The following is a 15,050-nucleotide window of genomic DNA, read 5'->3' as shown; positions in this document are numbered from 1 at the left end:
GGTGGGTGGGCTCTGGCATAGCTCCCAAGGGAAGTGTCACAGCACCACGCCTGACAGAGTTCAGGAAGCATTTGGACAACGCTCTCAGGCACATGGTATGGTTCTTGGAGCTGACCCATGCAGGGGCAGGAGCTGGACTTCAGTGATCCTTGTGAGCCCCCTCCAACTCAGAACATTCTGTGAATGTATGAGTCTATATAAATATGCTGTGAAATATTTGAAAGGTAAGAGATACAAATACTATAGAGCACTCACAGGGTTCTTTAAAAAGCTTATATAGCATTAGGATACAAAATACTGTTCTGGCACACAATTAATGTAGAGAACTGTAAGGGAGAAACACTGTCCTGATTCTGAATAACCTGCTTCAGTCTTAGTCCTCTCATACTTCCAAATTACAGAAAGAAACTGAGTCTCCAATGTCATGTAGAAGGGGTGAACACTAGTGTGCTCCAATTGTCACAGGTCAGATGGTCTGGTTTTGGCTGGGATAGAGTTAATTTTCTTATTAGTAGCTGATATAGCACGCTGGGGTTTGGATTTAGTATGAGAATCACAGAATATTCTATGCTGGAAGGGATCCATAAGGATCATAAAAGCCCAGCTCTTAAGTGAATGGCCCGTACAGGGATCCAAACCACAACCTTGGCATTATCAGCACCATGCTCTGACCAGCTGAGCTAACCTGGTATCAGCAATGCTGACAGAATAATGCTGATAACACATGGATGTTCTGGCTGTTGCTAAGTCATGTACACCTAAAATCAAGGACTTTTCAGTGTCTCATGCTCTGCCAGGGAGGAGCTGCACAAAAAGCTGGAAGGGAGCACAGCCATGACAGCCCCACTGAACTGACCAAAAGGATACTGTACACCACAGAACATCATGCTCAGTATATAAACTGGGGGAGTTACCCAGAAGGGGGCCAATCAGTGGAGGGGGGAACAGTCAGTGGTCAATGCCTCTCTTTTACAGAGAAGCCCTCCTCACAGGGCAGCAAAGATGTTATCCTTGAAAATCTATGTGTTGAAGAAAAGCAGAGAACTGGACAGAACTGAAACAAAGACCGAAAATTCAAGCAGAGGAACAAAATCTTTCTTAGACTGATAGCAGTATTTTTCCACAGTGCAACACCATACAGTGACAACACAGTATGCCACTGAAAGTCAATTAATCTCTTTATTACATACTTCAATGTGTGTCCATATATTATGCAACACATGAAGCACCAAATCACCACAGCATGAGGGGAACATTTCAGAGCAATCAAGACTTGTTCTCATTTTGCACAGAAGAACTTCGGCAGTTATTACATGGGCTTTAGAACAAATCAATCTTGTATTCCTATGGATTTCTGAACAATGCTTGATATTACTCCTTTTTTATTACAACTATTAATGTCTTTCCTGCAATAATTCTAGTCCCAGAATCATGATTCTCCACACCCTAAGAGCACTACATTAGGTATAAAGAGAGAAGAGAAAGGAAGAAGAAAAATGGGACATGAGATACAAAGAGTTCAGCAAGCAGAACACCAGGCAAGTCTTCTTTCTGTGAGAACACAAGCATAAAAATAAGTTCAACCTACCCAGGAAGACATAAGATTCTATGAGCTCTTATGCATAAGGAGGAAGGGTACTTTCCCTCAACGAGGAAAATAAAGAAGAAGTTTCTCAAAATTTAATTTTGGATTACTCACACTCCTAACAGTTTGAGCTAAATTAATCAGCTTGGTTTGAGTCATACTTAAAGTTCTGAGTCACAGACCGGGAAAGAGAAGCCATTAGGTAAATCAAGCTGTGGCCCAAAATTAAAACAAACATTTAAGATTGGGTCAGGAAAATACTTGCTCAATCCTATCAGTGTACATTAAAGTATGGTATCTGCTAGTATAATCATAAAACGCCTAGAAAGCTTTATGAAGAAAATAAAGCTGTGCTGCATGAGAGATGAAGCTTATCTAATTCTAATGTGAGAGGTTGCAATATTTCCTGATATTAAGAAATATACTGGAAGATGAACCACTTATGTCTGAAGGGATATGGGAACACTACTCATCCCATAACCTGGACCTAAATGCCCTTTGATATTTTTATGTTCTTTTTATAGGTGGTATGACACATCACACATGAAAAGCCTTGTTTGCTGAACAAGTAGGAAAGCAAAACTTAAGGAAAAGTGCACAGTGATTAATAATAAATACTGCTTTCAAAGGAAGGAAAGATGCTAAATATTTCATAAGTACAGGAAGCAAGAGGTTTTGCTTGTCTTCTCAAAATTCTATCCACCATGGAAGTTTAAGAAAATATATATTGACTAGTAAGACTAGGAAGCCAAACAAACTAAAATAACAGGGTCTTGCGACAGTCATAAAATGTGCAGTCGGTCAGCAGGCTGCCTGTAGATAAGGAAATTACCAATTATTTTACAGCTATGATTCAATATATTTAAATCTACCCTAACAAGTGTCCTTACTACTACAGTGAAGAACAGCTATTAAAACTAAGTTTAAGTGCAAACTGAGTTTTTTCTTAAGCTTGTACAGCTCTTCAGTTAAGTATCATGTTTCTCAGCTTTCTATTTTAGCAAAACAATATTTACCACAACTAAAAAAGCACTAAAATGAGAAAATGGAATACATAACAAAAAGAGAACATCAATCTAATTGAAATCCCTTAATTCAAAATGTCCACAATGTAGGTCATGTGAAACAATATTATTATGAATATGAGCCTCAACACATCACCTCCACCATCATTTACCGTGTTTCTGATTGGAATTTTCTTCGGTTCTGTTGGCATATCCTGAGGAACAAATTTCACCGGTTCCTTAATTTGCCTCCTTGATCTTTTGGTCCCATCTGGTAAGGTTTCCATGGCAATATCAGCCTCCATATCACTGCTACCTGCCTGGTCACACTCTGAGCATTGCCTGCAAAGTGGAAGATTTTCTTTTTAAGACTGCAGTCACAAGAGCAGAAAAAGAAACATATTGAAGTTTTGTGTTTAAGATAAATACAAAAGTCAAGAAATCAAATGGAGATCTAAAATGTACATTTTAAACAACCAAGCAAAACACAAGTAAGATGTTCTTATTTTCCTGACAGTACTTAACTTTGAAAACCAAGATTCTGAAGGTAGGAATTAATCTTCAAGAAAAATGCCCCCTATTTCATTATTTTCATTCTACCACATCTTCATTTTTAAAGCTGCCCACTGATCTCTAATCTATTAATTACTGTAGCTGCTGCTGCAGTTTAATTATAGAATTATACAGTGGTTTGGATTGGAAGAGATCTTAAAGATCATCTAGTTCCCACCCTCCTGCCATGGGCAGGGGCACCCTCCACTAGACCAGATTGTTAATCTTTACAATGACACACTGCTCAATTCATTCCAATGAGAGCGTGCTTTAGTGGCAAGGATTTGGAGGACATGTTTGTTACGAAAATAAATTTTAATATGTATTTCCTAAGGAAGTGAGTTTTAAATCTGAAAAAAATAGTTAGGAGAAAATTACAAATAAAGAAGCGAGAGACATGTATTAACAAACTTGGAACACTAAATTGAAAAAAATGTCTATTGAGTTTCTGAAAAAAATACAAAATCACCATCAGAACTTCAAAAATTAAGAGATCCTAAAGTAATGCTATTAATAAGCTCCATGACAGAATTAACAAGATAGGAATTCATCAGAACTTGTTTTTATTTGCAAAAAATCATCTAATGCAAAGTCATAAATGCAGATGTTCAGTAAAGTATGGTAATGAAAACATAAACATTATACTCACTAGAAAAGCCAGTTTTAATTACTTCTCACAGTACACTTCCAATTCAAAAAACTACAAGTCCATTCAAATAAAGTCCAATTCACCACTGTTCTCTTATTAAACATTTTTTTAATAATACCAACCAAAAAAATCAACATAATGTTGTGCTATTAATTGGCATTAACAGGGATTAGCACATTAAAATTATCTAAATGATAGAGCAAATTTGCTTTGGAAGGAGACAAAACAAAAACCCCATGTATTTAACTATTTGAAGTTAAATTTTAATACACATTTGCAACAAGAAGGCATATCCATCCTGTATAAACAAAAGCACAAAGTCAGATACACGTGTTTGAGCCTATTTGTTGCAATTCACACATTCAACAGGAACAGTTCTGTGAACTTCAGTGAGGGCTAACACAATATCATGTCCATCAATCTTCCATGTTTTCTAGTTCTTTCAAGGTAATCCAAGCAGTATAATCTCAGATCTCTCCTAGCTACACCAAAAGTCACCAGGAGTCACCATGGTTTGCTACACAGACCAGTGGCTACCAAGTCAGAATAGAGGGAATCTAGTCATGGATTGGGTAACAGATCAGTGCAATCCTGACTAACTCAAGAACTTTCTCCTTTAACTTTTCCACATGTAAATTTTAGATAATTGTGACTACATTGTAATGTTAAAAACATTCATCACTTTTTATCTCAAAAGAACTTAAGACAGGGTGAATAAGACACATGAAAGTACTTGAAATATTGGCTGCTCTAGAAAAGCAGAAGAACAGGGTAGATTGCAGGAAAGATAAGTTTCTCCCCTCTCTCATCTAAGTATGGAGTCTTTATGAAAAGCCAAAGCACAAGGAAGACAGTTTACATACTTTTCAAACAGTTTGGGGCCAGCATACGAGAATATAGTCCTGTATTCTTCCTCCTTGCTCTGGTTACAGAGAAAAGAGGGATGGGGTTTTCAGCACTGTTTAATTCCATACCATGCATATCATCACTGGGGGTGTGGGTTCGGCAGCAAGAGCCAAGCACCAAAAAGTGACAATTTGCCATCTTGCTTGGATCTCTCCAGAGGGAAGGTGCTGGCAAGAGCTGGCCCCAGACCTCTCTCCACCATTGCTGGTCCCCTTTTGCATCCCAAACCCTCACCTGAGCTGATGCTGCAGAAACAGCCGGACAGAGCCCAAAACCGCGGGCAGAGCTGGCAGTGCCGGTGGTCCCAATGCTGGACGCGTGGGACCAAGTCAAGCTGGGCAAACGCTGCTGAACACAGCCCAGCGCAGCGCTCTGGGAAAACCAGTGGGAAGCACAATGCCAGGGATCTGCCTTCTGAGTTTCAGCCTAGCTCTTTGCTGCTTTCTTCACACTGGGGCAGGGGAAGGCTAAGCTGCAAGGGCTCTCCTCAGCTTAAAGCCTTTGTCTAGCAGCATTATTTTTGGGAAACACTGTTTTTGCACCTAGAGGTGAATAGCCTTTTGTGTGAAAAACCCTCTCTCTCTCATATACTTTTGCATTTAATACTGCTGTGTTTATTATTTGCTTTAGTAAATCTCTCCCCATTGCTCCTCCATTATCAGAAGGGTTGGGGGAAAAGGGAGTAGCTTACTTGGGGTGTTGCTCTCTGTGCTCGACAAAATGTGCACACTCCTCTTTACAAGCCTCAGTTTGCTACACACACAGTACTTGTTAACACCTCTAGGCCTTCAGATACTAGAATATAGAAAAATATAAGGTACAATAGCTTTCACAATGCCAATTTTTACAGTTACATAAATTTGTGTGAATATACACACACAAATATGTATCCGCATGCGCTCAAGTAAATAAGGCCACATATAGACTGAACTCCTGTTATTTTAAGATTTTATGGAGAAAAGCACTCCAATGATGAAGGAGAGAGAAGCTTTAAGTAACAATATTCTCTCCAAATCTTTCATGTCTGCTTAGCTATAAGTTACTTTGAGTTTCTTTATTTTCATAAGATGCATTGTTCTTAAAGCTGTCCAAACTACAGCTTTAAGGTGAATTTTGATTTAGCAAGCATCAGCGAGCACGGCCCTCCATAACACTGCAGCATCAGTCATGTCATTAATTTATGTACTGGAAAGCACAATTGAAAGTAATTACTATGATCTGCTTATGCAGATGTAAGCAATATCTATGAAAATGCTCAAAAATTCTATGAGCTGTTCTTAAAAAGCAATTTTGGTAAAAAATATGTGCCATGTATAAATTATAGAAAAAGCCTCCATAACTTAAGAGCTGCACTAAAAATGACACTGTTATAAGAGAAACAAATAGTCATAGGGTTTTGCAACACTATTTGGAGTGGGAAATCCAGTTTCTTGGATCTACCACTCTGCCTGTATGATTTAAATAACTCCTTTATATCTGTTATTACAAGGGAAAGACACCATTTTTCTGCTACCTAGGTTCAGACATTTCTATAGAAAATACCCATGCAGATCACTAAAATCCTGAAGTTTCAATATTATCCTATTTAAATATATATGTGAAGCATTGTAACTTCTGTGTTACTGAGGAAGACATGAAACATCTTGACCAAAAGATGAGGTACTGCATTCAAGTTACTTAAATTCTGTTTTTATGAACAAGCTTGCTCTGAAACAGGTTGTGCAAGTGTGAAAGCAGTCAAAAATGAAAAGCAATCAAAATTACAAAAAGCCTAGATCTAGAAAAGAAAAGCAAAATCATACTATGATGGAAGTGAGGGTGTTGTGTGAATCACATAACAAAACTTCATATAACAAATATACCAAAGGTAAAGGGGGAAAGGAGTTATAAACATGAACTTACAAGCAACCTCTTGATCTACTGGAATAGGCTCTACTGTTATAGTCAACCATGTCTCATCATCCCTCTTACAAAACAGACAAAGCAGTTTGTCCGTTAGCTCCCACAGAGCCACAGAAATGCTATTACAGGTACACACTCTGACTTGGAAACAATCTCTTTTCAGCTCTTCTTATAGTTTATTTCAACACAGTTTTTGAATTTAAAGTACTCTTCCCATTCTGCTGTTTAATCCCAATATAGTAATAGAAAACAGCCACATGACTTCTTTTTGGCTGTGCCACAGTCATGCTCACTTAATTACAGCTGTTCAAGGACAAGCAGTGAACAGAGAACCTGTCACAGCAGGTCACCTTTAGAACTACTGCAACAATCTTTGACTATCTCCAAATTAGCAAGCATTGCTATGCAGCACAAACAAAACAGCAGGAGAAATGGTGCCAAAGATTCAACTTTCAGTACACAGGTTTTGTTTTGCTTTTAGTCTAGACTTGCCTAATCTAGACTCACAGGGAAAATCAGTAGCAGGCAATAATATGCCAACTTCTAAAATGTGACTACTGCTAAAATTACTGGAAGTTTGTTCCATCAAGAACTCTCAGTACTGATTTGAAATCTCTTAATCATACAGAAAGTTTGATTAAGCACTAACAACCTACAGAAGAAAAAAAGAAATTGTGTGATTTTGTTGTGTTTTCAATCTAACTTGGTACAAGAATCAGAGATAACTTCCCACTTCACAAACATCTCAACTCAGTAGCAGTGAGTTGGGAAAGAGTGTATTCAAGTTGCTTAGCAAATACCACCACAGTGCTTCCAGAAAACAGTTCTGTCCTTCGTGTTTAAAAAGGAAAATAAGTGGGGCATGTTTTCAAAAGGAAAACACAGGTCTCACAGACATGCTCTCTGACAGATCATCTCTCACAATGTTTACAAAGAATTAAGTCACTTTGAACTCAAGAAACATGGAGCACAGCTTCAAGATGACACCCAGGCTCTATAAATTACACATGTAAATGATGTAGTGGATTTACGTAGTGGATCTACGTAGTGGAAAAAAGATAGGAGATATTTTATTCTGGAGACAAAAGACAGTATATATGAACCTAATACAATTGTCAAAAAGCTTCAAAGAGCACCTTACAGAATGTAAAGTTACAGAATTAAAAAAAAAAAAGACAATTTGCCATTTGCAACAACCTAAACATCCTTCAATTAGGACAAGTGACAATACATAAAAATGTATATTATATTAAATGTATGTAAAAATGTCATATTCTACTCACATTTATACAAGTTAATAATTTCATATCATTATGCAGTGACTCAGGATAAAGAGGTGCTGGATCAGTACTGAATGAACAAAGTCAGGAATATGAATGAATGTCCAGCTACTGCCTGAGTGTTCATGGAAGTACTGGCCAGGAACTCTACAGCTCATTCTGTCCTATGGCCAATATTCCCCATAGCAGTCACCACTAAAATAACTTGGCCTTCTAGAGCAAAAATAAAACCAACCAGCCTTAATACAACCATTAGTCCTTGTTTTGTCCATCTCAGTCCCCAATATTTCATATGCTACCAGAAGTTATCAGTTTTTTCCAGCAATCTCATTCCAATATAAGAAGCTAATCCTTGTTAGTAGCTGCCAAGTATTTTCTTAATGAAAATGCCAATATTTTACAATTAGATTTTGATTCATTATATTGTCTGCCAACACTTGTGCATTGCTTTAGTACCAGTTAAGACCATTCTCTACCAGGAAAACACATCCAGAATGGCCAGGAGTATAAAAAACACACAAGTTGTCAGCAAGAATGATAAGACTTAGCATTATGATAACAAGCTAATAAAAAAATATTCAATTGTTAAGGAATAGAATTTCTAAGAAACTGAAAATCACAAATTCTTAAACAGAAGGAAACCATAGCCTTTCATTGTATGGTTAAAAAATCTGATCTAGGAGTTGGACTCCATCTTTCCAACTCAGGATATCCTATGATTCTACTTTGAAAGCACAGCATCAAAACAGGCATAAATTAATGCTTTAATGTATTATTATATAAAATAGTTTCTATGCTCTTCATCTCAAATCCATCTGAAATGAGGACAGGCTTTGAACTTACTATGGTATAAACTAGTGAAGATGTTCTAACTGTTACCTTGAAGAAAACTGTTATGCCTCCGAACACGGAGAATTCTTAGTGTTAAGTCTTTTAAACCAGTTAAACTAGTAAGCCATGAAACACTGGTGCTCACCAGGTCTAAATTCTTACTATGATTTCACTAAGACTAAAACTGTTAATTCATTTTAAATTTTACACTGAGATAACAAAATATAATTTGTGCTTTCTTCAACAAATTAGCTTTTAAATACGTAACATATTTAAGTTTTTTCTCTTACCATAAACATATAGTATTGGATTTAATTTAACAATTTCAAAACCTTTTTGGTAAACTGTAATTTAAACTATTAAATGCTGAGCATGAAATGGATAAAAAGTATAACTACAAATTAGTCTGTGTAACATCACACATACAACCTGTATTACCTGACATCCTCATACACAATATAAAAGGTGAAGCTGATGGAATACTCATGTTGAAGTACTCATTGTTTAAATAAACATAAATTGGTAAAGTACATGACTGTAATCATAAAAACTTTTGCAAGGGCTCAAGTTAGCTATTCTGAGTAAATTATTAGCAGTGATAATGGAACAGAAAGAAAAATACAAAGAAACAATTGATTCTTGATCACTATTTTAAAAAAGAACTAAACTCAATGTTTTAAACCACTCTTAAATAAAGTCTTTCAACCTGCCTAGTGTTTCACTGAATTTCCCACTACACCAATTTTATTTTTCTGCTATGTTCCTATTACATCCTATACAAATATCTGAAAAGTACATGGCCCTCATCTAAAAAATATATGTCCTTTTCTTCATATCTTAATCAAAAGATAAAAATTGTATTCAAAACAGCAGGGGAGGAAAAACCTGCTGAACTCAAACTTGGATTAAGGGTCTGTTCTATATGCTCTCTACTGATCCTGAAAAGAATACATAAAGGAATGTTCAATGATGAAAAGAATGCAATCAATGCAGCTCAATTTGTCTGCTATCATCTCACACTCCAGAATATACCTGAGCTAATTAGAAGTAAAAGCCAAGTTTGTGATCTGAGATACAACTGAAGCATGAAATTTGCAACAAAGCTAAGTTATAGCTTTGAAATGAAAGAGCTTTACTACCTAACCTGACCCATCCTTCCTTTAACACCTACTGAGAATTAGTCTTACATCTTTTGGACTGATAGCTTTTAGTGAGCTTTTTCAACTTTGTTAAAAAGCAGAATAAAAATCAAATCTCCTGTGTAAATGAAGAAGCTACCTAAAAATTTAAAATAAAAAAAAAAGCTTCCACATAAAATAACTACTTGGCAAATTTGACTAAAAAGATCAAAAGTCTAACAACACAATACATTAAATAATTAAAAGAAAATTAGGTTCAGGAAAGTATTAGTGATGGTGAAAACCGTTCTGAGATTTTCATCTTTTAAATGAAATCTCTATTAATTTGCTAAGAAAAATTACTGAGGTAAATCCAGGTTTTGTAACAATAAGATATAAAAAAGAGAGGCCTCCCATTTCATGTACTGGCCATCTTGTTCTGCACACAATCTTCAAAACTAGCCAAAAAGATGGTTGAAGTAAATATTTTAGGCAAGTTCTTTATAAAAAATTTAGAGATATATGAAGAAAAACAGAAATGCTAAAAATAAATGCTTAAACCAACCTTTTTCTGTTAAAATAGCTTTGCTGTTTTAGAAGAAATTCTTATATTATTCTGACTTTGTACCTTAACATTCAGACAAGGTGGTGAATGACTCCTCAAGATGCTGTACTCTAACTTCTTGCCAGCTACAAACTGTTTCTGAGTGTGCTGTAACACATTTCAGAGCAGTTTAAACATGCAGACTGCTAACACTATAGAGCAGAGCAAGCTAATTTTATGACAGTTTGGAAATCAGATTCTCTGCCACCTTATCATTTCTCCACTGTACAACTTAGCTTTTGTTCTGCTCCACAAGCATGAAAGAACTTTAATTTGTGAAACTGTAACTGCAGTAAGTACAGTTACGAACATCTGTCATTGCACATTGGAGTCCTAAGACAGCAATAAACCCAATACTTCCCATAGTGCAATAAACAGAGCTGCTTACAAGTTTATTTAAAAATATTGCAAGTATTTGCCTGAAGATCTCAACAGAGAGTTGCTTATCTGAGTCCTACCATAAACAGAAAACCAAGTCTTTCATTTCCCAAAAGTATTAGCCTATAATTTCCTACTGCTATTATACTGCAGTAATAACAATCACAGATGAACTCAAAACCCAAGAAAATTACAGCTATAACCTATTTTTACACAGTGGCTAATAATGAGAAAATCTTTATAACTTCTTTTTTTTAACCTTGAAACATCACTGCTAATGACCTGAAAATAAAAAAACTGCTCAAACTGCATTAAAGCAATGTGTAATCCAGTCAGAATTTGCAAGTGTGTTCACATTCACATCCTACTTTAAGTACAGAGACAGCACAGGACAGCACATTAACTGTGTTCTTACCAGTAACTGTTCTTGGTCTTCCTTGGCATCCTTGTAAGAGGTGGATCCAGGCAACCAAGATGATAGTGAAGTTTGCAAGTGTCACACAGCAGCAGCAGGTGTTGATCATGGTTCTTCTTGCAAATTCCACAACTTTTCATGCACGCAGCAGAAAAACATTCCAATTACATACTCATAAAGAACAAACTATACACCCCAGCACATTCCCCAGTTTCAATACAAACATGTGGCAAATTCAATTTGAATTTATTATTTAAATGCATAATTACTTTTTGGATTAATTTTGGAGAAGTTTTTTTAAGGAGCTTCTACCTGTGTACAGTAAAAGCATAAAAGGCTACTAGTCAGAGTAAGCAAAAAATGGCTTTCAATTAATTTTTTGAGGACTTCTAATAAGTTAGTAATCACTCAATACTTCACCAAAATATACCAGTGGTAAGTGAAAAAAAATACAACAAATGCTTAAACAGAAAATTATGCTGCTAGTACCAATCTTGATAATCAATCACATACTTATGCAGGTAACCACCCTGAAACAGGTCTGTGCTGCTGCTATGTTACTCATTAGAAATTACACTTCCTTTTTATTATTATTTTAGTGTAATTGAAATTTTAGTTATTTTGAAAAGATAGGTGTTCACTGATTGCACTACAACATGGGAAGAACTGAGTGCATTTGAATGGAACAGAAATGGTGAAGCATGACTCCAATTATTTGTGTACATCAAAATTGCCAAATCCTCAGCCCACTGCCACATTTTCAAGATTTCTACCTCTTGCAGCACTAAAATTAACTTTTGCTTGTGTAAAAATCATCCTCTTCCCCTTAGCCTTCTAGCTGGGCAAGACACTACTTGCTGTGGCTGGATGTCTGGCTGCTGCTCTCTAAATAAGCAATAGACCATGTCACTCCTCAGCTGTGGTGAGAAAAGAAGATCCTAGATGACATCCATGTATTTTGCACAGTCACAGTCTGGGATCCTAGTCTGAGTCCCACTATTACATTTAATAAAAACCCAGTCAGTAGCTTCACAGCTTATGGAAGAGGAAAAAAGCTACAACAGAGTAAGTGAATACATTTTATAACCTTGGGAATTAATAAAAAAATAGAAGTAGGGAAATTTAGCACGAGCAAAAAGTGAGAATTCCTACATGGACAAGTGATTTGTGCATCCAGGAATCGTGACTGAACAGCATCATCACTGTTCTCAAAATCATCCACTCAGATGACTGCATTCAAAGAACAAAGTGCAGGTAGTTTTCACATCAAAAAACCAAAGGACTCTTCTACTTTAGATGCAAGGAGACAGTTTTGTCCTTAAAGCACTGTTGTCAAATTAGCAAAAACACCCAAACTTTACTCATGTGTGACAGGGTGAAGAATTGACTAATATTCAACTTAGCCTTCAAAAATAAGTAAAATGTGTCAACAACTTTAAAGCATTTTTAAATTAAAAACTGAAGTAAACAATTTCCTCAGAACACTTTTCTGAAACTATAAATTACTAGATACTGTATCTATGCTGTCAAAATATAATTACTTGCCTATAAAGTACTGCCGGAAGTGTAGATGCCTTTTGTGCTCCTCCTTCCTTTTTACTCGGTTTCCTTTCCTTAGGAGCCCGTAAAATTGCTGGTATGTTCAATTTCTAATGGATTTGAAGAAATACAATACACATGAGTCTTGACACTTTTAAAGAATATTCCTCTCATCTCAATGCATGAAGGACAAGACACATAGCAAGTGGGAGATTGCTTAGCTAACTATTTTACAGACTACACATTTATCCCACTATGATTCTGTAATATAAAGTAGTCTTACAGTCATTTTTTCAAGTCAGTAAGAAACATACAGAAAGATTAGCTTTTAGAATTTTTCTTCAAGCTTCCAATATAGGAATGGACAAGGATGAATTTCTCTAGGAAGCTGAAACAAGCAATGGCAGATTCATGGAAGTGGCAGAATACTCAGGCAGTTTATTTTCCCCAGCATCACAGCTACACTGGTGCTCGACAGGTTAATTAGAAAAATTATCTTATTGGACCAAAATCTTCACAAAGCAGACGAGACCCTTGTTGAGTTTCTACTATCTACAGCGTGCTGGCTTCTCAGACAGCAACCATCTATCAAAGTCATTTCTCAGCAGCCCCATGGGTCTGCATCTGTTCAACCAACTGGAAAAAAATGTCATGCAAGCTGTGTAAATGAATTCTGCTCAGCTTTTCTTTCCTTTTTTTTCAAATTGAGTAACAGTTGCATCAGGAACTATATTTGTGAATACTTACTCAAAGGAAGGAAAAATAATCTTAGTTTAAAATATATGTTATACAAGAATTCTTCTTTGCAAGTAGGAGAGGTAGGCAGACAAATGGAACTACTAAAAGGTTGCATATCTTAGGAACTATTACTGCATAAAGAAAGTGTAAGGTTCATTTTTGGAACAGCAGCACAAACTCAACAGCAACAAAGGGTGTACCAAAATTGTGAATAATTGTATGTCTGCATTTCCACAGTGAACAGTTTCTTCAGTCTTAAATCTTTACTGGAAATCATTGCAATCTCCCTCTCAAATCCAAAATGTCCATTAACATTTAATATCTCTGACATAAACATGTATGAAAACACTGCAAAAATCTTCACTTCTCTTTTTTCCCGTATCAATGGGAACAAAGATAATTGCTGTCAACAGGAAGTAAACCACATCTTCTGTTGTTCTAGATATTTAAATTCATTTGATCAAAATATTCTCCTCTGCCTAGTTACACATCATTACATACATACTGCACTTAAAAGGATTTTTATCTCATAAAAGCCATAAAGAGTTAACTTATCATTTGAAGCCTACAGTAAATAAAGACAACTGGAGACAAAAACAGTAGGATTAACTCATGCTTCATGCTAAGGTTCATCACAAATGACAGGTCAATCACTTATACCAAATGAAATAATTTTGCAAACAAGCACACTATTAGAACAACAAAATTTAGCTACATGTTCCTAGTAGGTGGTTTGCAGAAGTCTAGGTACTTCAATCAGGAAGCATTATCCCCTGAGTAAAGCCTGGGTCTGATCAAATCAAATAAATTTATTCAGCCATAGAAGTGGCAGAAATTAAAAGGCCTATTCTTGGAAAATCTGTTCTGCTGTTTTTTTCTGTGAAGGGGGGCAAAGAACCAACCAACCTGTCCAATGATTCTACCCAGCAGAGCCCAAATTCCTTGCCCTTCATTTCGCAGTTTCCCATTCATATTTTGTAGCTCTTCCAAGGACTCACACAGCTGAAAAATTAAAGAAAAAAAATAGGCAACAGGAATGAAAATCCATTTAGAGTTATTAAATAAAACTTACTCGGCCTCTTACTTACCAAGGGTGTATTAACTTATTGTGGGATTAGAACAACAATGAAACTCATATCAATATAGCTGAAATCAGTAGAACCATTAATTTAACAGAAGTAAAACAAGAATCCAGAGAAACCACTTGTTTTGTAAAGACCTGAAGTATTTCAGCATGGAAATAAGGTTTCATAAAGTCAAATAGAAAGTAAAACTAAAATACAGGAACATCTTATATGTGATGTCCACACTATTTACACAGTAAGATTGTAACAAGCAAACATATAAATGAATCAAAACTCTCTTTTGCCTCGCTCACAGAAAGAGAAAATGTAAAGGTAAAGGCTGCAAGCAAAAAAAAAGGGGTTTTTTTCCTTCTGGAAGTAACTGTTAGGTTGTGTATTTTGGAAGGTAACTATTAATTTGGTTAAAAGTCCCAGGCACAATTTTCTTTCCCTTTATCATCCCTGGGCAGTTCACAAGGATCTGC

The 15,050-nt window shown here is 36.0% G+C and overlaps 1 protein-coding gene across 5 annotated transcripts in view; it reads right to left on the bottom strand.

Moving 5' to 3' along the window:
• PHF14 (PHD finger protein 14) overlaps nucleotides 1-15,050 on the bottom strand; it is a 162,161-nt gene that overhangs the window by 105,868 nt on the left and 41,243 nt on the right. For all 5 annotated transcript variants that reach the window (XM_030970176.1, XM_030970184.1, XM_030970193.1 and 2 more), the window contains 4 exons: nucleotides 14,408-14,503; nucleotides 12,770-12,873; nucleotides 11,225-11,356; nucleotides 2,763-2,931 (listed from right to left, as the gene is read on the bottom strand). In XM_030970176.1, the coding sequence (XP_030826036.1) occupies nucleotides 2,763-2,931; nucleotides 11,225-11,356; nucleotides 12,770-12,873; nucleotides 14,408-14,503 (501 nt within the window). The remainder of the gene's footprint in view (nucleotides 1-2,762; nucleotides 2,932-11,224; nucleotides 11,357-12,769; nucleotides 12,874-14,407; nucleotides 14,504-15,050) is intronic.

Source organism: Camarhynchus parvulus, chromosome 2 (genome assembly GCF_901933205.1).
Source record: "Camarhynchus parvulus chromosome 2, STF_HiC, whole genome shotgun sequence".
In the NCBI taxonomy this organism is placed as follows: domain Eukaryota; kingdom Metazoa; phylum Chordata; class Aves; order Passeriformes; family Thraupidae; genus Camarhynchus; species Camarhynchus parvulus.
The sequence above is the reverse complement of the archived record's forward strand: the minus strand, read 5'-3'. Positions and strand labels throughout refer to the sequence as shown.